Source organism: Chiloscyllium plagiosum, unplaced genomic scaffold, assembly GCF_037043375.1.
Source record: "Chiloscyllium plagiosum isolate Xiang-an unplaced genomic scaffold, Cpla_swu_hap1 HiC_scaffold_34, whole genome shotgun sequence".
NCBI classification, from domain to species: Eukaryota; Metazoa; Chordata; class Chondrichthyes; order Orectolobiformes; family Hemiscylliidae; genus Chiloscyllium; species Chiloscyllium plagiosum.
This window is the reverse complement of record NW_028270172.1, coordinates 24,914,669-24,941,332: the sequence shown is the minus strand read 5'-3', so window position 1 is coordinate 24,941,332 and position 26,664 is coordinate 24,914,669. Positions and strand designations below refer to the sequence as shown.

The following is a 26,664-nucleotide window of genomic DNA, read 5'->3' as shown; positions in this document are numbered from 1 at the left end:
TGAACCATGTTCCCAGCATTTTGCTGTACATTGCTGGCTGCTTATTTATAACAGGCTTCATTGTATGAGTAAAAGCTGTCACAACCTAATGTTTAACATTTATGACCACAATGTATTAATGACCTTGTCAAGCGTGTATCAACACTGTGGTGAAATTCCAGGATGTGTGCAGTGAACATTATGAAAGTACAAAACAATCACTGAATGCAACATCAACTGCACAGACTGTCCTGCCAATTTTTATTACTGACTCTGATAGGGATGATATAACCCAAGTTAACTTTTTTTTATTTTGCCCTTCCTAGCCTTAGCAGGCCAACTTAGCACAATCCAAGCATGCCTGTCTGCAGTCCTAAGTGAGATCTGCCAAATCTGTGCAAAACAAGGAACACAATAAAAGAAGGCAGTTGGAATGCTATGTTTTATTATGAGAGGAATTGACAAAAAAGTAAGGATGGTATGCTTCCAACATCGAGGGCATTGGTGAGATTACATCGCAAATAATCTATACAGTTTCAGTCTCCATGTTTAAGGAAGTCAGAAGTCACACTATATCAGGTTATAGTCCAGCAGGTTTATTTGAAATCACAAACTTGCTGAGCGCTGCTCCTTCGTTAGGTGAAGTCTTCGCTTGACGAAGGAGCAGCACTCTGAAAACTTATGGTTTCAAATAAACCTGTTGGACTATAACCTGGTGCCATGTGACTTCTGACTTTGTCCATACCAGTCCAATACCATCACCTCCACATCATGTCTAAGGAAGGATGTACATGTGTTGGAGGCAGTTCAGAAAAGATGCACTAGATTGATACATGGGATGATTGGGCTTTCTCATGAAGAAAGATTAGACAAGCTAGGCTTGTTTTCATTAGAAGAATGAAGGTGATTTTATTGAAGTTCAAAGATCCTGAAAGGCCTTGTCAAGAAAGATATTGAAATCATACTTCCTATTGTGGATCAGTCCAGAACTAGAGGACGTTGGTTAAAATTAGGAGTTGCCGTTTTAGGACAGAAATAAGAAATTTTGTTTTCTCGTGAGGTTTGTGAGACTTTGGTATTCTGTGCCTCACAAGGCAGTTAAGGTGGGATCAATGATTATTTGGTCTGTTGGCAGCGGAATCAAAGGGAGTAATTGGAATTGTGGTATTCCCTATCTCGGGCACATTGGTGGCTGCATATCTACTGTCTACAGGATATACTGCAGACATACACCAAGACCTCTTGGGCAGCAACTCTTAGATGCCACTCCTCAGTCATCTAAAAGAGCAGAGGAAGGGCATGCATGGGAACATCAGCAGCTCCAAATTCCCATCTCAAGTCACAGACTATCCTGACTTGTTTGTTTATCACCTATTGTCATCAGCCATGGACTAACATTCTAATACTCCATGCTGAGTAGAAGTAGCGATATAATGTTGCAGTTGTACAGGACATTGGTGAGACCACTTTTGAAATACTGTTTATATTTCTAGTTGCCCTGCTTTAAGAAGGATATTATTAAATTGGAGAGGGTTCAGAAAATATTTACAAGGATGTTGCCAGGACTGGAGGGATAGGCTGGACATTGGGACAGAGCTAAGGTGAATAGCAAAGATCGCCTGTGGTAGGGGAGTTCAAAACTTTTAAGGTGAGAAGACAAAGATTTAAAAGGGGACCTGAGGGGCAACATTTTCACACAGAGGGTGATTCATATGTGGAATGAACTGCCAGAGGAACTGGTAGGTGCAGGTACAGTTACAACATTTAGAAGAGATTTGGGCAAATACATGAATAGGAAAGTTTAGAGGGAAACACAAACAAATGAGACTAGATTAGTTTAGGAAACTTGGTTGGCATGGACGAGTTCGACCAAAGGGTCAGTTTCTGTATTGTATGACTCTATGACTCTGACCCCTGTTTGAACTTAACAGCAAAGTTCAGAAGCCCATGGAGAATCCTGCTCCTAATAATCTAATGAGAAAACACTTGTTATCATACCTGAGTTTGGGATATCAATCACTGGCAGGTTGAGCTGCCACCAACTGTGTCTTAACAAGAAGGTGTTCTTAACCAAGATGATGTTTATTGCATGATAGCTATCAGGTACACGTTCCATTACCATTATTACTCAGACTACAACAGGGTCTGTGGGTTTAGATCTTCAATCGGCAAGATCCTCAGATGTTTTGCCCTACACTCATGGAGCCTGTAAAACATCTTTACATTGGGTGCAGTCTCCAACAGTAACCCTTTCAGAATGCTTACCTTGTACAACAGATCTGGCCTGGGTTTTATGTGTATTCAAATAGCAATGCTTCCCAACAGCGCAATGCTCGCTTGACATTACACTGATGTGTCATCCTGGATTTTGCATTACAATCACCAGAATACACTTTGAACTTTTAACCCTCTGATGCATGGGTAAGAGAATGCCACTACAGTAACACACAACAAGCGAATCTTCCCAGTCCCCACAGAGGTGGGTTTGAAGTTTGAATGGGAGGAAATTTTAGGTAGGAGGGAAATTGGGTTAGTGACCTGGTATGTTTCCAATCTGGGACAATCTAGCCAGAGATGGGACATCACACCAGCTATCCAGCTGGCAACAGCACATGGTGAATTTGAATAATCAAGTGTGTGACAATGGGCAGATTGTGGATGCCACTAAGATGTTGTCAGGAAAATACTGAGCCCCAAATTGAGGCCAAAACCTGGCAGGTGTCCGGTGTGGGGGAAGGGGAAACGTGTTCTTGCCAACTGCAGTCCTCCAACACGCGCGCGTGCGCACACACACACACTCCCCGCCCCCAGTAACTCAGGCATTACTTGTTAAGACTCTTTCCAGGGCATCTCTGGAGCTTACCATCCGACAGTGACTGTGCCCACCTCCACTGTAAGGCTGCAGGTCCTCACATTGAATCTTTAGTCTCTAGTGGACTAAAAGGTAGCTTCCTGATTGGCTTGGGAAACCTACCTACTATCATCTTGCGGTGTCGGGACCTGGAAATGGTCATGAACCAAAATTAATTTAAAAGAACTTCAGATTTTGCTCAGTGAAAGTTGAGTAACAAAGGTAGACTACCATGCTGTGGGTGAAATTGAGTCAAACCTGAGCTTATGTTGAACATTTGAATTCCTCATGACATAACCAGTTTTTTAAAACCACACTTTAGTGTGTATCATGCTAAAGTAGAAAGAAACACCCAAAGTATGATAACGACATTGCGAATACCCTGTTGAACTAATCAAAATTAACTTCCCAGTTGAATGATGCCGACCCAATTAATTTAAACAGAGCTGAACTATGTAGCTACCTCTTCTTGATGTGTTGCTACAGAACTAATTATCTGTGGATCAGCACTGAGAAATTTCCTGTAATTATGTCGTAATCTTCAATTCTTTGCTACAGATGCTCTCATCTGTTAATTAGATAGATGATATAGGACAAAACAAACCTGTAAATTAAATTTGATAAAGGTCTTTAACACAGGCTAAGGATATAAAGGGTATTAGAGTAAAATGGTGTTTTCAAGCATGTAATGCTGTTCTGAAGTGCACGATACAGTTACTATAACACAAGAAAGTCTGTCGTTTGTTTGTGAAATTATCTCTTAAATTTTCTGCTCTGTAATTAGATCCATATGTCTTTGATACACTTGTTATAAAAGTAAAAACTTGGATTTATATAGCACCTTTCAGGTGGGCAGACACATATCACAACAAATGAAGTACTGTTTTATTTTGAAGTCTATTTGGTGTTTTCGGAAATGAAGCAGCCAATTTAAGCAAAAGGCACAATGAAATAATGAACAGACTATATTTTTTTGTGTGGTGACTTTGGTCATGTAATAAATAGAGGCCAGGTCAATGGAAGAGTATTGAACTGTGAAATGGGATTTTAGTATTAACACAGAGTTTCCTTCGAGGACAATATACTTTGATGTTTATCCACTTTCACTTAGAAATCAGAATTTAATGTCTTTACTATGGATGAATAGTGAATTGTTCCCCTTTCCTCTTGTTTTTTCTGAAACTATGAAATAAGATTTTTGTTTGGTGGTATGTATCATGAACCTTTTTTTCTTAATAATTCTCTGGATCTAGATATTGCTGGCTAGGCCAGTATTTATTGCCCATCCATGATTTTCCCAGAGGATGGTTAAGAGTCAGCTAAATCGCTATGAGTCTGGAGTCACATGTAGGCCAGATCAAATAAGGACAGAAGATTTCCTTTCCATTGCTGAACCATTTGGGTTTTTCCAACAATTGACAATGGTTCCATGGTCACAATTAGATTTTTAATTTCAGATTTTATTGAATTCAAATTCTACCATCTGTCATGGCAGGATTTGAACTTTGATTCATACTGATTGTGAAAATGTTTTTATGCACTGGACCCAGTTTCAGACCTCAAGGCTTAGCTGACAGGCAGGCCACAGCAAGGATAATGATAGTTACATCAGACAATAGGGCTGCTTTCTCATTAGAGAGAGACCGGTGGTGGTTTAACCTGACAGTCACCATGCCTTGGGCAAGAGAAGAGGTTGGGAAGGAGAATCCTTCATGATATATTCTGTCAGTGCAGGGATTGAGCCCACATATGGTGTTGCTCCATACCACAAACTAGCCTTCTAGTTGATTGAGTGAACCGATCCCAAATAATAATAGCACCAGGAGGAGGAATAGTGTCCTTAATTTCCACTGACCCGCTGATACTGTAATCTGAGGACAGATTCTGGACTGTTGTGACACCCTACAAAGCCGATTGATCACTTCTATCTGGAGCCATGGTGACAGCAGCCTGAACGTGTGGCAGACAGCTCCAACCTCACATGAGTTCAGTCTGAATTTCCATGCAGCTCTGAGACATTGGGAATGAATTAATGTGTTGCATTGGAAACTGCTGCATTGTGGTTGAGGCTTAGATTTCTCACCATTTCCACACTGGAAAGGCTCTGCGCCACGCTGAGGGTGCATTCCTTCAAGTGCCTCAACATTGACAGCAGATTGTTTTGAAAGGCCTGACAACACAGCAAGCATTCCTCTGTGCTTAGCCGTCAGTATTCTTCTGTAAACCACCCCAAATCCTGCGTACCACAATTCATTGACCCTCTGGTGGACTTCAACCTGCATTATCCTTGTCCTCTGCCCTAGCTGCAGGCCATTCATGCCCAATATCTCAGCATGTGTGCCTCAAAGTTACTTTCTCTCCCTTTCTGACTTCTTGCTCCACCACCTGGCCATTGTGGAATCTTGGGTGTTGAAAGGAGAAAAGTAACAACGATAGGGTTGTGGAAGTGGATATTTCCACTGATTACAGTTGGAAACCTTAAGAGTTACGCCGAGAGGAATTGAGAAGGAGTATAAAAGATATTATCTTCAATAATTTCAGTCTCACCATTGGCCACAACAGCCTGAATGATAATCATTTCCTCTGTGGGAGTTCAGACACACAAGCTTTCCAGTTCCAAGCTATGTAGTTCCTGTTATCTCTAGTTTGTGTGACTACACGAAAGAGGGAGGTCTGCCACTGAATGCAGTGCAATGTGTTTGGGTGGTGTGGCTGTCATGGTTGAACAGAAATCAGTATCTGCAAGCTGTTAAGCTGTGGGTGTGTGAGATTTGCAGCTGTGGCAAGTGCGTTAAGGTGACGTGAAGCCTTGTATTGGTGAATATCAGATATTGAATGACTCCTGATTTCTAGTAGATAAACAATGATAGTGTGGTGCATCTTGAGGAGAGTGTCAGGCTGATGGTACAGTTGGCAGGATATCGCTTTTGATAATGCATTCACTGACCATTCCCATTCATGTGAGGTTATTGAAGGTTTTGTGGCACTGCATTCAAGTCCTCTGGCTGGATTCCTGGCATTGACCAGTAGGACTATCTATGGCTACCTCTTGGATCACTTGTGTTGACCATATCTCCACTTCTCCACTTCCAACACCAAGGCTTTAATGCCCAGTGCCCATGATCTACCATGCTTCATTTTTATTGAATATTACCCCATGCCACACACATCTTTTGAATGGCTTTCAGCACTTGTTTCATCCCTCTAAGAGGTGCAGGCTCAGTAGTGCAGACTAACTGCTGCCCACATTGCTGCCTACCCTTGTACTCTACTTCCCCAGTTGTTTTCAGGTCCTTTTGCATTTTGCCCCCTTTATGTCTGTAAACATTTCTTTATAAACACAGTATAATTGTTTCCTATCTCCAGGTAGAATCATAGAATCCCTAGAGTGCAGAAAGGGGCCATTTGGCCTATCAAGTCTGCACTGACCCTCTAAAGAGCATCCCACACAGTCCGCGCAACCCAACCTCGACCCTATCCCCCTAATCCTGCATTTACCATGACTAATCTGCCCAGCCTGCACATCCCTGGACACTTGGGGCAATTTAGCATGGCCAACCTACCTAACCTACACATCTTTGGACTGTGGGAGGAAACCAGATCACCCAGAGGAAGCCTACAGGGAGAATGTGCAAATTCCAACAGTCACCCAAGACTGGAACTGAACCCAGGAACCTGGCACTTTGAAGCAGCGGTGTGATGATTGTTTTCTCCCCTTCGTCCCTCCTCCTACCCCAACCCACACAAAATAAAGCTGTCCAACAGGATAAAGTTGGCACCCCATCCATCACAGGCACACAGTGACAGCAGTGTGTACCAACTACAAAATACACTGTAGCAACTCATGGCTTCTTCGACAGCATTTTACAGACCTGTGAACTCTGCCACATAGAAGGTCAGCAGATGCATGGGAACATTACTACCATAACTTCCCTTCCAAGCCTCACACCATCTTGACTTGGAACTATGTCATTGGATATATGACTATATCCTGGAGCTCCCTTCCCAACAGAACTGCAGGTGTATCTGCCCACCATGGACATTAACAGTACAAGAGATTGGCTTACCACTTGTTTCTCTAGTGCAATTAAGGATAAATGCCAGCGATGCACACATCCTGTGAGCAAATTTTTAAAAACATGCATTATTGTTTCTATTCCTGTTCTAGAAGTGGCTTTCAATACTCTTATAGGCCATGGATTCAATAATTATACTTGCAAATCAAAAACCAACTTCTCCTTATCTCCTCTCTGATTGTTTAGTCACCTATCTTGAATTTTTGTCCTCTGGTTAACAACCTCCTGGTGGATGAAATAATTTCTCTTCGCCGACCCAATCAAAGCTCTTCGTCATTTGGAACACCTTTATTAAATGTTCCCTTGACTTCTCTGCTCTAAGGAGAACAATCCCGCTTTCCTCATATCCCACATAACTGAGTGCCAAATATCATATTTAATTAAACCCCATTATCCTCATTTACAAATTCTCTCTATCATCTCCTCCAGCCTTCAAACTCCAACAACATGCTCCTCTCCCCTGTTTCTGAAGTAGCACCTCACATTGTTCCACCATTTCTCTTCCAATACTGACCTCACTCTCTGAAACTTATGCTGTAAACTTTGCAATCAGTATCTCTTCAATTTTGGGCAGACTTCCCTATTCAACAATCAATCTTCATCTTTTAAATAAAAATTGAAAGGTCTGCAGAAGCTGGAAATCAGAATCAAAACCAGAAATTGTTGGAAAGGCTTAGCAAATCTGACAGCATCTGTGGAGAGAAATCAGAGTTAACGTTTCAGGTCCAGTGACCCTTCCTCAGAACTGCAGATCTAATTCTGAGGAAGGATCACTGGACCCTAAATAGTAACTCTGATTTCTTTCCACTGATGCTGCCAGACTTGCTGAGTTTTTCCAGCAATTTCTGTTTTTGCTTCAACATCCATTTCTTGCTATGTTGCACTTTGGGTGTTTTTCCTAATAGAGGTGCTTGTTTGAAAAAAATTATTAATTAAATAAAACTCAATAGCATCTGCCAGTTATGTTTTAATACTTACTAACCCAGAACAATAGACTGGTAGTATCACTGATATTATCCATTAAATAACTTGATTTTGTTGAAGCGAGTATTTCTAACAACGGTCTTCATTTATGAAGGATCTGTTTTGCGACATCCATCTTTCTTCCTTTGTTTTCCAACTCAGCACTGGCTTCCATTCTCTGCGACAAGCCATTAACTTAACTCTTCTCCCTCCATTCTCCACAAGAGTGAGAGACTTATTGTCGTTAAGATTGAGACAACATATTTGGCTTCATCACTGCTCCAGCTCTAAACTTGCATTCGTCATTGTTTGTCTGCTATCTCCCCACATGCCCTCTCGAGGTTTTCTTGTCAATCAGTCTCACCATCTGCTCCCTCCATTCTATCCTCATGAGACTACTGACTGACCAAGATCCTTTCTTGGTCTCCATGTTAGTTGATGTGATTAACAGTTGTCTCTCCTCAGGTACTTTGCTTTTGCCCTTCAAATCTGCCGTCATCACCTTTCTCCTCAAAAAAAACCTCTTGTGACCCCTCTGTCACTGCAAATATTGTCACATTTAACCTTTACCCTTCAGTCCTTCAACACATGATTGCCTCCCAAACTTGTGCCCATCTTTCTTGGACCTCTGTGTTTGGAATCCTCTAATTATAATTTCACTACTGCTTTAGCATTTAGGCAGTTCACATCATAACTGACCTTCTACTTGACTGTAACTATGGTAAGTGTTCCTTCCTCATTCTTGACAATTATACAGCATTTAACACCACCAACCCCACCATCCACTCTCATGCCAGTCTAATGGAACCTGGGTTCGATTGTTATTTACTGAATTAGCACGAGAGTATTACTTGGCTTATATCCTGTAAGTTATCTTTGGTGTCCTGAAAATATCTATCTCTGGCCAATTCCTATTCCCAATCCCTTTCAGCATCATCCAAAAATATAGCATTGGTTTTCGCCTTCCACCTTTCTTGACTCCCCCCCCCCCCACAGTACTTTGAATTGTCAGACTGCTTGTTCAACTTGCAGTATCAGATAAGCAGAAATTACCCTTAACTCTGAATATTGAGAAGACTTGGGCAAATCCCATTAACTCTGTTGTGTTAATACTGACCATCACTCTTCTGGCAACTGTATAAAAGTGAACCTGCCTGTTTGCAACCTCAATGTCATTTTGATCCCAAAGTAAGATTCGAAGCACATTTCCATACGTTCTTCCACTTCCGTAACATCACCCAACTCCGCCCTTGCCTTAGTTCATCTGCTCCTGAAAGTCATGACATGGTTCAAGCAGGACAATATTGGGATCAGTTGAGAGCCTCTGCCTCCCCTATTGGAAATGCACCCTGCAGGGGTGGAGTACAGACCCAAGCAGTGTTTAGATCACAATACAAAAACCTTAAATAAGCAAACTAGAAATGCATGTATAGTAATTTACATTGTAAGGTATTACATTATGCCTAGAGATTTCTAGCCACACTCTCTCTAATTGAGGAAGTCTCTCTCTCTCTGCTGTGACTAAGTTCTGTTCAATGATGGAGCAATACTGTCTCAGGAGGAAGTGAAACATTGATCTCTCAGCTGTGAACTAGTAATTAACAGTAACTTTGAAAAGGTCCTAATCTTAAACTTTCTCTCCAGACTGTCAAGAGAAGAATTGTCTGACATTATTGAGAACTTACAAGAGAGGAGAAAAAGCTTGTGATTTTAAGGGCCCAAGCAAGAGATTCGATCAATCTTATGATGGAATGCAAAGCATTAGAATCACTCAGTGTAGGAGCATCAGATCAACTGCAACTTGTCCATTGTGTATTTTTGCTGAACTTTTGAGCTCAGATGCATCGTAAAGGAATAAGTGGCCATGTCTCTTGATGACTTCCAACTCTCTGCACTGTCCCGCAATCTCTATGGGAAAAAAAATCTTTGAAACTGCAGCATGCAACTTTTGCAGTAATAGCTTGGGACAACTGAAAACTAAAGATATGGGTTAGGCAGTTAAAAAAGCTGTTTAATTTTCAGAATCATCCAATTAAGTAACTAAATCTACTTGCTTTCCAGTTGTAAGAAGGCTGCATGTGTCTGGTGGGATTGTGGGGCCAGGGCAGTTGATATCAAGGGGTCATGTGATTAAACTTGTTGGAATATGCCTAACGAGAAGTTGGCTAACGTAATTCTCAGAAAACAACTGCTAGAGGGGAAAGTACACTGCATTGAAAGATTCATTAAGAATTTATAACAGTGATTTGCATTAACATGCAAAGAATTTATAAATAGTTTGAAAGGTACTGGGGAAGGGAGTGATGTGAGTAGATGTAAGATAATGACAGACTTTTTAAAAGTTTACTCTCTTGTGAGATGTGGGCGTCGCTGGCTGACCAACGTTTTTTGCCAAGCTGCTGTTGAGAAGGTGGTGGTCAGCAGCCTTCTTGAACTGCTGCAGTCCACCTGTTGTAGGTTGACCCACAATGCCCTTAGGGACAGAATTCCAGGAAGGAACAGCGATATATTTCCAAGTCAGGATGGTAAGTAGTTTGTGGGAACATAGAGGTGATGGTGTTCCCATGTATATGCTGTCCTTGTCCTTCTAGATGGGAGTGGTTGTGGGTTTCAAAGGTGATGTCGAAGGATCTTTGGTGAATTTCTGCAGTGCATCTTATAGACAGTACACACTGTTGCTACCAAGCATGTGGTGGAGGGAGTGGATGCTTGTGGATCCACTCCCTCAGTCAGGCGAGCTGCTTTATCCTCGATGGCATTGAGCTTTTCTGTGTTGTTGGAACACATCCAGGAAAATGGGGAATATTCCATAGCACGCCTAACTTTTGCCTTATATATGGTGGACAATCTTTGAGGAGTCAGGAAGTGAGTTACTTGCGGCTGTATTTCTACCTTTGATCTGCACTTTTAGCCACTGTTTATATGGTGAGTCTTGTAGAGTTTCTGATCAATGGTAATCCCGAAGTAGTTGATAGTGGGGAATTCAGTGATGGCATTGCCTTTAAGTGTCAAGGGGCAATGGTTACATCATCTCCTAATGGAGATGGTCATTGCCTTGCATTTGTGTGGTCTGAATGTTTCTTGCCCCTTGTCAGTGCAAGCCTGGATATTGACAGATTTTGTTGCATTTGAACACAGTATCTGAGGAATTGTGAGTGGTGCTGAACATTGTGCAATCATTGGCAAACTCCCTCGCTTCTGACTTTATGATGGAGGGAGCAGCTGAAGATGGTTGGGCGAGGGACAAAACCCTGAGAAACTCCTATGGTGGTGACCTGGAACTGAGATGACTGATCTCCAGTAACCACAACAATCTTCCTATGTGCCAGGGATAACTCCAACCAGTGAAGAGTTTGCTCTCTGATACCCATTAATTTGAGTTTTGCTAGGGCTACTTGATGCCACACTTGGTCGAATGCAGCCTTTATGTCAAGGGCTGTCACTCTCACCTCACATGTCGAATTCAGCTCCTTTGACCATGTTTGAACCAAGGATGTAATGAGGTCAGGAGCTGAGTGGCCCTGGCAGAACCCAAACTGGGCATCACTGAGCAGGTTATTGCTGAGTGGTGCTAGTTGATAGCTTTATTAATGTTATCTTCTATAACTTTACTGATAATCAAGACTAGAATGATGCAGTGGTAATTGGCCAGGTTGGATTTATCCTGCGTTTTGTGTACAGGATACACCTAGACGATTTTACAACTTGTCGGCTAGATGCCAGTGTTGTAACTGTATCGCAGAGCTTGGCTAGGAGAGCAGAAAGTTCTGGAGCACAGGTCTTCAATACTATTGCCAGAATGTTGTCAGGGCCCATAGCCTTTGCAGTATCCAGTATCTCCAATCATATCTTGGTATTGCGTGGAGTGAATCCAGTTGGCTGGAGACTGGTATCTTTAATGCTGGGGACCACTGGAGGACACCGAGATGGCACATAGCACAATGCCTCAGCCTTATCTTTTGCACTGATGTCCTGGGCTCTTCCATAATTGAGGATGGGGAGATTTGTGGAGCCTCCTTCTCCAGTGAGTTGTTTAATTGTCCACCACCATTCATGACTGGATGTGGCAGGGACTGCAGAGCTTAGATCTGATCTGTTGGCTGTGGGATTGCTTAGCTCTGTCTGGGCGGCATGGGGGCTCAGTGGTTAGCAATACTGCCTCACAGCACCAGGGACCCAGGTTCAATTCCAGCCTCAGACGACTGTGTGTATGGAGTTTGCACATTCTCCCAATGTCTGTATGGGTTTCTTCCGGGTGCTCTGGTTTCTTCCCACAATCCAAAGATGTGCAGGCCAGGTGAAATGGCCATGCTAAATTGCCCATAGTGTTAGGTGCATTAGTCAGAGGGAAATGGGTCTGGGTGGGTTACTCTTCAGAGGGTCGGTGCAGACTGGTTGGGCCGAAGGGCCTGGTTCCACACTGTAGGGAATCTAATCTGTCACTTGCTGCTTATGCTGTTAGGCCTGCAAATAGTCCTGTTTTCCAGCTTCACCAGGATTGACACCTCACCTCATGCCTACTGCTGCTCCTGGCATGCTCTCCTGCACTCACCATTGAACCAGGGTTGATCCCCTGGCTTGATTGTAAGGGTTGAGGGAGGATATGCTGGGCCATGAGGTTGCAGATTGTGCTGGAGTACAGTTCTGTTGATGGCCCACAGCACCTTATAGATGCCCAGTCTTGCGTTGCTAGATCTATTCGATGTCTGTCCCAATTAACACAGTGATAGTGCTACGCAACACGACAGAGGCAGAATTTGTCTCCACAAGGACTGTCACCAGTACTGTCAGCGATAGATTCATCTGTAGCTGGCAGATTGGAAAGGATAAAGTTGAGTAGATTTTTCTCTCTTGTTGGTACCCTTACCTGCCGCAGGCCCAGTCTAGTAGCTATGTACTTTAGGAGCTGATCAGCTTGATCAGTGGTGCTGCTACTGAGCCACTCTTGGTGGAGGATATTGAAATGTCCCACCCAGAGCACATTCTGCACCCTTAGCACCCTCAGTTGGCTTAGTTCTGCCTGTCATTTGCTGTTTATGCTGTTTGGCACACAAATAGTCCTGTTTCATAGCTGTGTTCTTCAACATGGAGGAATACTGATTCATCAGCTGAGGGAGTACAGTCCATGGTAATCAGCAAGAGGTTTCCTTTCCCATGTTTAATCTGAAGCCATGAGACTTCAGGGAGTCCACAGTCAATGTTGAGGACTCCCACGGTGACTCCCAGGGCAACTCCTGCCCAATTATACACCACTGTGCTGGCACCTCTGCTGGATCTGTCCTGCCATTTTGTCTGGATACATCTAGGGATGGTGATGGTGGCGTCTGGGACATTGTCTGTAACGTATGATTCAGTGAGTATAATTTTGTTAGGCTGTTGCTTGACTATTTGGTGAGACAGCTCTCCCAATTTTGGTGGTAGCCCCCAGATATTATTAAGGAGTTCTTTGCAGGGTCGACAGGGCTGTGTCTGCTATTGTCATTTCTGGTGCCTAGATCATGCTAGCTAGTAGGTCCATAATGCTTGTTATTAGTGTTTTTGTTTTCAGCATGTGTTAAAGGACTCCTGATAGTGTTCAGTTTGTTGTTGCGAAGTGGAGATGGTGGATCATTATTGTCTGCATCTCAGTCTTAACCTAATGATGCTGTGTAGAAGCTGAAAGCAGCAATGTATGAGTTACTGCCTTTATGAGAAGGCAAATTGGGAATGATTACATTAGATTAGATCCCCTACAGTATGATAACAGGCCCTTCGGCCCAACAAGTCCGACTCTCCGAAGACTAACCCAGCTAGACCCATTCCCTTACCTTATATTTACCCCTGTCTTAGCAATTTAGCATGGCCAATTCACCTGACCTGCACAAATTTGGATTGTGGGAGGAAACCGGAGCACCCGGAGGAACCCACACAGACACGGAGAGAATGTGCAAACTCTACTCAGACAGTCGCCCAAGGCAGGAATCATGAAAAGAAAAATGGAAAAGATAAAACTGATCATGAATTACATAATTTATTTAGTATAAACCGGACATTTTAATGTTTAAAAGCATATTTCTTGCTATCTGTTTCTCCACATACTCTCACTCCCTCACTGTCTGTAAGTACAGAGTTTGTATGATATTTATGGGTTCTGTGGCATGATGTGGGGGCAGTGGTAAACCAAGTGACCAGAGTTTACTTTCTATACGGTGTTCTGAGCTTGGATCATGCCTCGATACAACAGTAACTAAATTTTCATGGAAGGAAGACCAACAAAGAGAACACTTCCCCAAAGTGGAACAATGCTTATGCACAGTTACCTCAGCCTTAATTATAAGTCCAAAAGCAAAAACTCCTGGTTTCATTTCTTAATGGTGCATTGATTCTCTTCTCAAATGTTTATTATAGAGTCGTACAGCACAGAAATAGATCCTTCAATCCATCCAGTCCATTCCAACCATAATCCCAAACCAAACTAGTCCCACCTGCCTGCACTTGACCCATATCCACCAAAACATTTCTTATTCATGTACTTATCCAAACTGTAACTAAACCTGCATCCACCACTTCGTCTGGAAGTTCATTCCACACATGAACCACTCTCTGTGTAAAAAAGGTTGCCCCTCATGTCTTTTTTGATCTTACTCTTCTCACCTTAAGGATATACCCCTAGACTTAAAATCCCCCACTTTAGGGGAAAGACACCTGCTATTCACCTTGTCTATACTCCTAATGATTTTATAAATCTAAATAAATTTTAATTTCACTAAGAATTCGGCAGTAAGTCACGACAACATTTTTTTTTTATCCAGCTTTGTCTGTTTATGTCAGAGTAGAAGCTGCTTTGACCGAATGACTGAACTCAACATTGCCAGCTTGTACTTCAGACCTACAGTGCTGGATGCTGTGGGGTGCTGGATACTATGGGATGCTGGATGCTATAGGTTGCTGGATTACCAGTTCTGACGGAAGCCCATACACCAAAAGGCCAATTGTCCATCAGCCATTCCTGCTGGAAGCAGCACTAATTACCCAAGCCTGCACCTTCTGTCCCACGTGAAGTTTATCTTATGGAGCTGGTATATTTGACCACTTATGATCCTTAGTAGCACAAGTGATGCCTCCTCCATGTGTTATAATATAGGAGACAGATCAGGGACCAGTGGGAAGGCCATGAAGGATTTACATGTCCCTTTACTGGTCTTCTAGTGTGCCAGAAAGGAGCTGTGAAATATAGCCCATAAAGTGATTTATCACTTCTAATATAATAAAACATCCTAAGATTCTGCACAGGATTGTTATCAAATTAAATTGATACTGAAAATATGAGGAAGGTAACTGGAAGATAACCAAATATCATCTTAAAGAAAGAGAAGGTGAGGCAGAATGTTTAGAAAGTAGATTTGGGGTTTGAAAGTATTGGCATCAACAGTGAAGCAAAATAAACCAAGACTGAGAGGGTTTTGTGGTAGAATAAGGTTACAGAGCAAGAGAGGAAAGAGACTACAGCAACTCTACTAAAGATCATTCAGTAATTTAGCCTTGATGTCACAACTGCTTATGAACTAGTTTTGTCTCCCCTTGTAACATGCCTTCAGTAAGTCATTTAAGGTCTCGGCCTTCATCTTTGGAACCTGCTATAGGATTGTTAAGCTGTAATGTATTTTAACACTTCCTAGTTGAAGCACTTTTGATAAATATGAACATGTGATAACAAACATTGCTGTGTGCTGGCTTATCATTGCACAAGATCAGGGAGTAGATAGATGGGTGCTTCAACCCCACTTTACTGATTTGCTAATTTCATTTATCATGACTGGACCATAGTGGGGAAAAGCTGAGTACCTTACAGGCAGACAGGAGAGGAAAACCACTGTGATATTTTCCCAAATGGCCACTCCTACCACTGTATGGCTTTTGTCACCACTACCAAAATATGTTACTGGATAAGGGATGTTTAAGATATAATTCACTGTTACCAATCCTCCTGTGTTGTTAAATTTCTTGGGGAAGTTGGAGTCGTAACAAATGTAAGAATGTTGCATAGGTGACTGCATAATCTAGTAATTTGTGGCAGTCTTGTACCACCATGGAGTTTCTAAAAACAGCTGCTGTTCTTCCATTACAAGAAAGTTTACTGCATGATATCAATAAGTACAACTACATTCGGTCAGGCACTTACTTTTATTCAGTTATGGATGTGGGCATCATTGGCTAAGTGAGTTTTGAGAAGATTTGTAGCTCAGAGTAAGGTTTTGGATGTAGGTTTGCTCGCTGAGCTTGAAGGTTCATTTCCAGATGTTTTGTCACCCTACTAGATAACATCTTCAGTGGGCCTCAGGCGAAGCACTACTGAAAATTCCTGCTTTCTATTTATATCTTTAGGTTTCTTTGGGTTGGGGATGTCATTTCCTGTGGTGATGTTATTTCCTGTGGTGAAGTCACTTCCTGTTCTTTTTCTCAGGGGGTGGTAGATAGGGTCTAACTCGATGTGTTTGTTGATAGAGTTCCAGTTGAAATGCCATGCTTCCAGAAATTCTCGTGCGTGTCTTTGTTTGGCTTGCCCTAGGATGGATGTGTTGTCCCACATCAAGTTAGAGAAAAAGAACAGGAAGTGACTTCACCACAGGAAATAACATCACCACAGGAAATGACATCACCAACCCAAAGAAACCCAAATATATAAATAGAAAGCAGGAATTTTCGGCAATGCTTCACCTGAGGCCCACTAAAGATGTTACCTAGTAGGGTGACGAATTGTCTGGAAATGAACCTTCAAGCTCAGCGAGCAAACCTACATCCAAAATCATTGGCTAAACCAGCACTTATTGCCCAAGATGCACCTGAGAAGGTGTTGGTGAGCTATTTGACTACCAGGATCTTAAGCTGGTACAGATACACCTGTTCCCTCTGAAACCTAATGTGTGTGAAATCAAGAGAATAATGGGGCCAGAATATCATGAACATTAATTGCTTCAGAACATTACCTTCCCAAACAGCTGACCCAAGATTTTATTTCTGTCTTTCTTAACCCATTATACAATGTTGTGTATAACCATGCTGTATTTACAACTACTCCATCTCCCCCAAGTCTTTGACTTTACAAATGTAGGTAGTTGGATGTCTTGCACATTCCTCTTTCGACTTGGAAAAATGAGAGATTTTTTGTTTGAAGTCTGATAACCCTGATTCTGATCTGTGAATTATTTCTCCCTTGATCATCTTTTGTATCTGGATATTCTTCTTAGAGGTTGTTGTTCTTTATAAATCTTGTTAGTTTATGACCTTATCTGAAGGACCTTTAATATCTTGAATTTTTGTCACTGAGGGATTCTTGCTAATACAGGTAGTTAGTCCATAACCTAATCTGGTGTATGTGCAATCTTGTGAATATCCAACAGATATTTTCTTATTCTTGACTATGTCTTGATTCTGTGGATATAGGCCTGGCTCCTGTGGATCATGTGCAGCTTATCTCCCTCGAGTTATTGATCAGGTTGGATGACTTCAGTCGCCCTCTGTGGTAGTTTGACTGGTGAAGTAGAATGTGGTGGTATAAAAGCACAGCAGGTCAGGCAGCATCCGAGGAGCAGGAGAATCGACATTTCAGGTATAAGCCCTTGATTCTCCTGCTCCTCTAATGCTGCCTGATCTGCTGTGCTTTTCCAACACCACACTCTTGACTCTGATTTCCAGCATCTGCAGTCCTCACTTTCACCTGACTGGTGAAGCACACTACTTCAAAACCTCAGTCACAATACTGAAAGATTGCTGCTCAATCAGCCGTCAGAGCGTTGAGTCGTTGAGTCTTCTATTGTCTGAAGATGATCATTGAAGTATTTCTAAATGAGTGCAAATGGGTTATACTGCTCATTCTTGATTTCAGAATTTGTTTCCTTCCACAAACTTTATTGAGTTTCATCTTCTGATCAACTTCAGTGATGAAGGAGTCTTTGTTTCAGATCTGACATTGCTGTCTTTCGCTATTGATTATTACATTTCAGCTGCTTGCTAACTGTCTGGGTCTTCTTAAATTGTTAATGTTCTTAAAGTGATAAACTCACTGCTTGAAATGTTTTCTTTTCTTCTGGATGTTCTGAATTACTTTTCATGGTGGTCACCAGATTCACACCACTCAAACCGTTGCTATTTTCATAGAAGACTATTCCTGGTAACTTGAGGTATTTGCTATCTCTATCTATATATGGTACTGAATAAGGTTTGTTTGAGGTAGTTCACCACCACCTATCCTCATTTATTTATGCTTTATCTTGAGCCTTCCCATCAATTAGTGGTAGAGGATACAGCACAGTACAGTATCTAAAATGAGGCACTGCTTTTAGATAACAAGAAAGTTTATTTCAATGTAATAATGAGTACATATTTTGTCAGAAATAATTACTAAAGACCTTGGGAACTTGTGCAATTACTTCTGCTCCTTCTGAAAGCATGATTAAAACTCCTTGCTTTTGCCTACATACAGTGTCTTATATCATCAGAATGGTGGTGCCAATGTAATATGAACATTAACCTCCTTCAGATTAGCAACGCTTTACACAAAAATCTCTGATTTTTCAAGTCTATAGCATTGTCCACTCATCCATGTCTTTGTTACCTTTGGCCTTGATTATTCCTATGCAGTCCTGCTGGACTTACCAACTTCCTCCTTCTTATAAACTGAAACTCATCCAACACTCTGCTATCCATATCCCAACTTATACTAAGTTTGTTCACCAATTCCTTGTGGACTCCCAGTCTGGCAATTCCTCAATGTAAACTTTTCATCATTGTGCTCTGATCTCTCCAAGGGTTAACATTTTCCCATCCCTCTGACCCTGTGGAACTTCATTTGCTTCCTGAGGACTCTGCTTATTTTTTGCCTTCATGTCCAATTCCTTCATTAACAGTAGTAACCTCAGCCATCTAGATCCTAAGCCCAGTAATTCCCTCCCTAATCTTCTCCATATCTCTTTCCTCCTAAAGTGATAGCTGACATCTCTGAGTTAGCAACATGTGGGTTCAAGTCCCACTTCCTGTGAATTGAATGCAATGTCTAGGCTGATACTATGGTTAAGTGATTAAAAACGTGTTACACTCTTCGACGTGCAGTCTTTCATGAATGCTAAACCACCTGCACTCTTAGGTAGACATGAAAGATTATATGACTTTCACTTGGAAAAGAATTGGGAGTTCTGGGCAATATCTAATCACTCACTCAACATAATTGGAACAAATTAACTAGTTATTATTACCATGCTATTTGTGGGTGTTTACTGAGTGTAAGTTGGCTGCCATAAGACAATAAGAAACAGGAATCTTGTAGATTACAACATTGCCTACATTAAGTTAAGGAAAAGAAGCATTTGCTGTAAAGGTTTTCAGGGCATTCTAAGCTCAAACCCACAGACAAGCACAAACATTTACTTTTAAAACCTCTTCTTTTCATCATATTTTTGATTGCCCTTTTAACATTTCTTTCTGTGGCTAGGTTGGTTTCAAACAAATATTTTGTTTTATTTATGGAGTGCCAAAACATTCAATGAGCCTGTTTCTGCATGGAATTTACAATATATTTGTGTTTTGATGATTTGGGGGATGTAATTCCTTAAATGTTGCTGTCCCTCAGGAATCCCTAATCCAGCACTGTCCTAAACCTTCTGCTACTGTAGTCTCAATGTTTTATAAACTGCCTTCTCTGCTGCCTTTTTCCTAACAGCCCCTCGGGTCAGTAACATGATTCCTATGACTCTTGTTTACCTTCATGTTTTTTACCACGCAACCTCATTTATATTAAAATCAAACAAAGCAGCAGTGTCTTGCTGACTTTGACAGGGTCAACAGCTGTCATGATCTAAACTAGTTAGCATCATTTTTAAGAAATTCTTTGTGAGGCAGGGAGGGAAAACAAAGTCGGACTGGTTGATACCAAGTCAAGAATCATCAGGACTAGAAAAGCAGGTCTTGTGAATCAAAAATGGTGCCAGTGATGCCAGATATGAAAAGAAATTCAGCCATAAAGGTTGGTGTTTGGTTTCAATGCAAATTGTATTCAGGCACTTATTGTCATTTTGGAGAGAGCCTGTTGCATGCTGTGATTGTTATGCTCAATAATAACTGAAGTTTCAATCATATTCTCTTCACTGATCAAGAAAAATTGTAGTCAAATTAAATTTTTATTTATTGGGAATTACGCTTTTTCACTTTTTAGAATTATGTTTTAGCCTGAGTAATTTTCTGTTTTTGTAGCTATGTTTAAGATTTGTGGGTAATGATGGGATTCTGTGTCAGATGTATTTTGAGCTTCGTAATGCTGAAGCATCAACATGCAGTTTGACTTGTATGGTTAAAAGGCTGAGATACCACTACCCATCATGATCGTCTGCTTGAGGTGTTTCAAATTTCTCTTGTCCTGTTGTGATATACCATTTCCTTTCTAATGACACTCCTTAAGACCCAGCTCTTGCCTGTCTTTTGGTTCATGACTCAATATCACATTATGTAGCTTGGAGTCAAATTCTGTTTGAAAGTTACTCCTGCAGAATGCCTTTGGACAGTTTACTATGTTGCAGTTGTTGTTATGTTCGTTGAGCTGGGCATTTGGTTTGCAGCCGTTTTGTCTCCTTTCTAGGTGATATTCTCAGTGCTGTTGCAGCTTCCTGTGAAGTGCTGCTGTACTCTGTTGGCTGGAATTTATTTGGTTTCATTCCCACTGCTTCCAGTTACTGGTTCTGGTTGTTCGTTGCAGTGGTCGGTATATTGGGTCTAGGTCATTGTGTTTATTGATGGAGTCCGTGGATGAGCCCCATGCTTCTAGGAATTCTCTGGCTGTCCTCTGTCTGGGTTGTCCTATTATTGTTATGTTGTTCCAGTCGAATTTGTGGTACTTGTCGTCTATGTGTATAGATACTAAGGATAGCTGGTTGTGGCATTTAGTGGCTAGCTGATGTTCATGAATGCCAGTCGCTAGTTGTCTGCCTGTTTGTCCTTTATAGTGTTTCGCGCAGTCTCTGCATGTAATCTTGTACACCACATTTGTCCTGTATTAAAGGAGCACATATATACCAGTTGTTATTCTTTAGATATCTCCTCTTTGGGCTGAATAGTGACTTCTGCAAGTCTCCAACATCAATTGTTCTAACTAGTTTTTCTTTTGAAAAATATCTCAATTTTTGGCTGTCAATGTGGTTCATCCTATGTCAAAATACATAAATTTATTCCCTAGTTTTATGCTTGGGTGCATAATTCCTCTTGATGTTTCAGGCACTACTAAGCGAGCACTGCCCCATTTTATGTGTTGTCTTTGAAATGAGACATTAAATCAAGGTCCCAAATACAGTATAAGGTAGCCTTAGCAACCACGCCTCAGGGACGGGAAAGATTGAGAAGGAAAGCCCTTTGTGGTAACCTCAGAGTTTGGAAGCAAAACAGGTACGGAAGACTCTGTGGGGCAGTTTTTAAAAGGCTCACTAAGTTATGACATGGGAATCACTGGCTAGGCCAACATTTATTCTTTTATCAAATCTAACCATCCAGCATTGTGGGATTTGAGCCCTTGTCCCCAGAACATTAGCCTAGGGTCCAGGATAATTATGCAGGGCATTGCCTCTATGCCATCACCTCTCCAAAGACAAAGGCAAGTAGGGAAATAATACTGGGCCTGGCCATGATTTATCCTTCCAGAGACATCACTAAAACAGATTTGTTGCTCATTACTAATTTGCCATTTATAGGGGTTTGCTGGATGCAAATTGATTGCTGTGTTTTTCTCTTGTTTTGACCTGTGAGTCATGCACCATTTTCTTCAATGTCTTGCATTGTTCATCAACCGTCTTTTTGTCTAAACTCCTTTCCCAATTCACTGCCTCACTCCTATGTAATTACCTTTATTTAAATTTCACACAGCTGTTTATGACCGATGTTTCTCTCACTCAAAATGAATGATATTCTAGCATATTCTTCTACTATGTTATGGTCACTATTCTCTAAGGATCTGTTCCCCTTGGATAATTTATTAAACCTGTCTCATTCACTTTTCCAGTTCCAAAATAGCCTGATCACTAGTTGGAACCACAATATATTGTTGCAGGAAACACCTATAGTATACTTTATGAATTCTTCCCTATGGCTACCAGTGCCAATTTGATTTTCCCAATCTACATAAAGATTAAAGTCACCCAATGTTTGTGAATTGCCTTTTTTTTTACATGATTTCATTATCTCCTGATTTATTCTCTGTCCTACAGCACAGCTACTTTTTGTGATCCTATAGATCACTCTGACTTATATCTTTTTCCCATTATTATTTTGTATTTCTTTCTGTTGTGATTCTATGTAATCCAGTCCAAGATCATTTCTTGTTAATGTACTTATTCTACCTTGCGCTATCCAAACAACCTCACCACCCTCCCCTGCTGCCTGTTCTTTCCAAAGGTTGCATGTGCCTGAATATTCCCAGCTTCAATTACCTTCTAATTATATTTCCATGATGATTATTAGATCATATCTGTTAATCTCTATTTATGCTGTTAATTCTTTTATTTTGTTCGGAAAGCAACATATAACTGATTCATTTTGCCTTTTCACGTTTTGTTCTCTCTTTGTCTCTCTTTCTTGCTTTTCTTTATGCTTGTATACTTTGTCCCTTTCTGACCCACTCTCAATCATTGTCAAAATAGTAACCCTATAATGCTGCTGTATCTGCTTGCTTTGCAAGCTTATGTTTTCCACTTCCTAAATCCTGATTTGACTGGTTATGTTCAAAGCCAAATGAACTGTAACTAAAAATAACTGGAACCACACAATATTTGAAAACAAGCCATCCTACCCATGATGTTCAAGCTGTGTATGAGCTCCCTCTCATTCCACCACATTTCACTCTATTAACATATCTTCTCTTCCTTCGTGGATTATAAAAAGGCCCTTAAAATTCATTTGCTATTTGCTTCAACTCAAGAGTTAACTGGTTATCCATCTAATTGTTGTCATGGTAAAGAAAATTTCCTGAATTTCATATCAGCAACACATATTCTGTGATTGGTTGGAGAAAAATAACAATGTTACTATGGTCAGCATGGATGAGTTGGAGTGAAGGGTCTGTTTCCATGCTGTACAACTCTATGACTGTACTAGATCAGGTCAAAGGATAATGAGAAACTACCAACTTGGTCGTAATGGGAACAACATTTTGAAGAATTGGACTCATTAAAGACTGTATTAAGCCATTGTAACGTACTGAAAGACAGGCCATGGTGCTATGGTGAAACTACCATCCAAACACTTCGCAAGACTGATGTAAACTATCTCTTTCTTGGTCTTGTCAACCTGTCTGCAGCTTTCAATACAGTTGACCATTATCTTCATCCGGCTGCTCTGTATTGTCATCCCCTAGGTGAGATTCCTCTCAACTGGATGTATTCTTACCTATAGCTGTAGCTGGAAAGCCACTTGTCATTTACCTGTTTCCAAGTTATTACATTTTGAGTCCATGAAAGTTTGAACCATGACCCATTCCTGTTTCTCATCTACGTGCTGCCCTTCAACAACTTCATTAGAAAGACATCATTGGTTTGCTGATGCCACCTTCATCAAAACGTCTCTTGACCTCTCCACTGTCTCTAAATTGTCAGGTGGCTTGGCTGGAATTTAAATCTAAAGTTAATAGAAACTTCCTGCTGTCCTCACCACAAAAGCTGTTCCCTTAGTTGCTGACACAGTTGATCTCTTTGGCAACTGTCAGGAACTAAATCAGATTGGTTTGTGTTGCTTCCAGGTTTGTGGCTCGAGGTCCTTTTCTGAACTTTGGAGAAATGGAAACCCTTGTCAATTCTGGGGCAGTTTGTGTCCTGTAATATTGTTTCCCCTTACCCATGAGTGACTACTGTCTGACTCAGGTGGATTTTGCCAAACTCTTTTATTTCCATGTTTGTGTATAATACTGTTCTCTGTAAGTATACCTCTCACAAGTACAGAGTATTCCATCCGTAATTTACATTCTCTTGCATATGTCTGATGTCATTGTTAATCACTACATATATATAAAACTATCTCATTTGCATATTCTTCTGATTAAGCTACATGGATGGTTCACATTCTTTGTCCTAAAATTGAGTCTATGATGACCTTTCAATCCCACTTCTGAGACCACCAATTTTCACCTCCATAAAGATCCCATAATTCTGTCCTAACCTAAGCTGATCTACTGAAAAAACACTTACCTATTATTTTTGTCCATGTAGATTTGTTAATGGGCACTGCCCAGCCTTCCACATTCAACTCAGTCATCCAGAGCTCTGGTCCTTCCACCCTTTCTTGTATTGTGTTCCATTCACTCATCCCTCCTGTGCTCAAACTAAGACATTTCACGAGACCAGTATAAAGCAAGAAAGTGAAGAAGGTGATCTAGCTTACAAAGAGATCTTGATCAATTGAATCAATGGGCTGAGGAGTTGCAGATGGAATTTAATTCAGATTAAATATAAGGTAATGTATTTTGGTGCAAACAAGGAGTTATACAATTAGTGGTAGAGCCCTGTGTAGTGTTGTAGAACAGAGAGACTTAGGCGCTCAGGTACAGAATTCTTTGAAATTTGCAGGTAGACAAGGTGGTTAAGAAGACATTTAGTACACTTGCCTTCATTGCTTAGACCGTTGAGTATAGGAGTTTAGACGTCATGTTGAGGTTGTTCAGGATGTCGTTGAGGCCTCTTCTGGAGTACAGTGTCCCAGTTCTGGTCATCCTGTTATAGGAAGGATATTAGTAAACTGGAGAGGGTTCAGAAAAGATTTCCCAAGATACTTCTGGGAATGGAAGCTTTGAGATATAAAAATAGACTGGGGTCTTTTTCACTGGAGCGTAGGAGGTTGAGGAGTGACCTTATTGAGGTTTATAAAATCATGAGGGGCATAGGTAAGGCAAATGACAAGGGTCTTTTCCCTAGGGTGGATGAGTTCAAAACTAGAGGACGCATTTTTGTGTTAAGAGGAGAGAGGTTTAAAAAGGACATGGGGGCAACATTTTTACACAGGTGAGTGGTTTGTGTGTGGAATGAATTGCCAGAGAATCTGGGGGATGCAAGTACAGTTACAATATTTAAAAGAAATTTGGATAAGTACATGAATAAGAAATGTTTGAAGGGAAATGAGCCAAGTGCAGACAGGTGTGACCACTTTATTTTGGGAACATGGTCTAGTTGCACTGAAGGGTCTGTTTCCATGCTGTACGACTCTATGACTATTGAATGACAAAAAGGAATAAATAATTGACCAGGGCACCAAGGAAAATGTCCCTAATCTTCTTTGGTAAGTGTCTTATACATTGCAGAATATTTTCTCTGACGTTGGAATTTTTATCTGAGTGTTACTGCTTGACTAAAAGCTGACAAGTAAGGTATCACTTGACCCATAATCCAGACAATACAAGTTCAAATCTCTAAATAACAGGTTTAAATTCTGTTCAAAATATAATCAATGTATGTATAAAATAGTATGTGTAAAAGTAATCATGAAGGTGTTTGTTTTAAAAATAAATAACTGAGGATCACTGAGGTTGTTCAGGGAATGATCTGATCTGTTGTGACACCAGTCCCCCAAAACATTGTTCCCACTATGAAGTGGCCTACTTAGCTGTATCATGCAATACAAACAATATCAATGCAGACTGCATTGGATCAAGGAGATGGCCCACCACTACCACCCATCTTTGGGGTAACCAGTGTGGGGTGCCAGTCTTGTCAGTGACGGACACCCCAAGAATGAATAGTGGAAACGTACAAAAACTGGATTGTTTAGAAGCAGAAGATTTTACATATTGCAAAAATCATCACCAACTTGAGGAGGGGAGGTGTTAATTTTATCTCTTCTTTTTTACCCACAGATGAATTGTTATGACCGGAGATTACGGAAAACTGGGCCTGAACGGGAGAACAGTAGAAATGATCTAGTTACTCCTCCAACACGTTCAAGGGTCAATGGTTGGACATTACCTCTGCATTCCTTCCAGCTGATTGCCTTTGTGCTATATTTCTACCTGGCAGTTGTTGCCTTTGGGATTTACATACCAATGTTGCCATATGCTTGGAAATATGCTGGTTATGCTGTATCCTTTTCAAAATATGACAGGGGATCAATTCATGTCAAATTGCAAATAACTTGTGTGTGTTTCACCAAGTTTATTGGATCGGGAAACTCTAACACTAACTCTTTTAAAATGAATTTGATTACTTTCTCAACTCCTAAAAACAGTATAGAAAATCCATAACAAGCATCAGATTCTGTTTTGAGCAATTGGATTAAATTGTGTGGTTTCACGCACTCACGTCTGTGATCACCATGAAATAGAGGGAAAAGTGAATAAGTACACATACATGAGATTGTTATTTTCATGACAATGTTAGAGATGAATATTTTACTCTGTACTCTGAATGCAATTTGGAGGGCAAGGTGGCTGCGGTCAAAGAGCCAACCCTCCAGGCTTGACTGTCTCTTCAGGAACATAGGATGTAGGAGCAGGAGTAGACTAGTTGGCCCTCTGTATCTGCTTCATCGTTCAACTGGATCATGGCTAATCTTTTACCTCCAGGCCGTTTTCCTCAAATATCCCCATATCTCTTGGTATTTTTAACATCTAGGAATCTATCAATCTCGGGCTTGAACAGAATGACTGAACTTCCACAGCCCTCTGGGAGAGAGTTTTCTAAAGCTTCAGTACTCTGAGTGAAGAAAAATTGCCTATTTTCAGTTCTAAGTGATTTGTCCTTTATTTGGAAACTGTCTCCTGGTCCTAGACACTGGTTTCTCCACGTACTTGTTGAATCCTGT

The 26,664-nt window shown here is 41.0% G+C and overlaps 1 protein-coding gene across 3 annotated transcripts in view; it reads left to right on the top strand.

Annotated features, from left to right (window-relative positions):
• Positions 1-26,664, top strand: part of zdhhc11 (zDHHC palmitoyltransferase 11) — a 148,941-nt gene that overhangs the window by 66,694 nt on the left and 55,583 nt on the right. For 2 of the 3 annotated variants that reach the window (XM_043719342.2, XM_043719340.2), the window contains one exon: positions 25,721-25,942. In XM_043719342.2, coding sequence (XP_043575277.1) covers positions 25,721-25,942 — 222 coding nt within the window. Of the gene's footprint in view, positions 1-18,726; positions 19,868-25,720; positions 25,943-26,664 lie in introns of those variants that run through there. The other variant, XM_043719341.2, reaches the window with a different exon arrangement.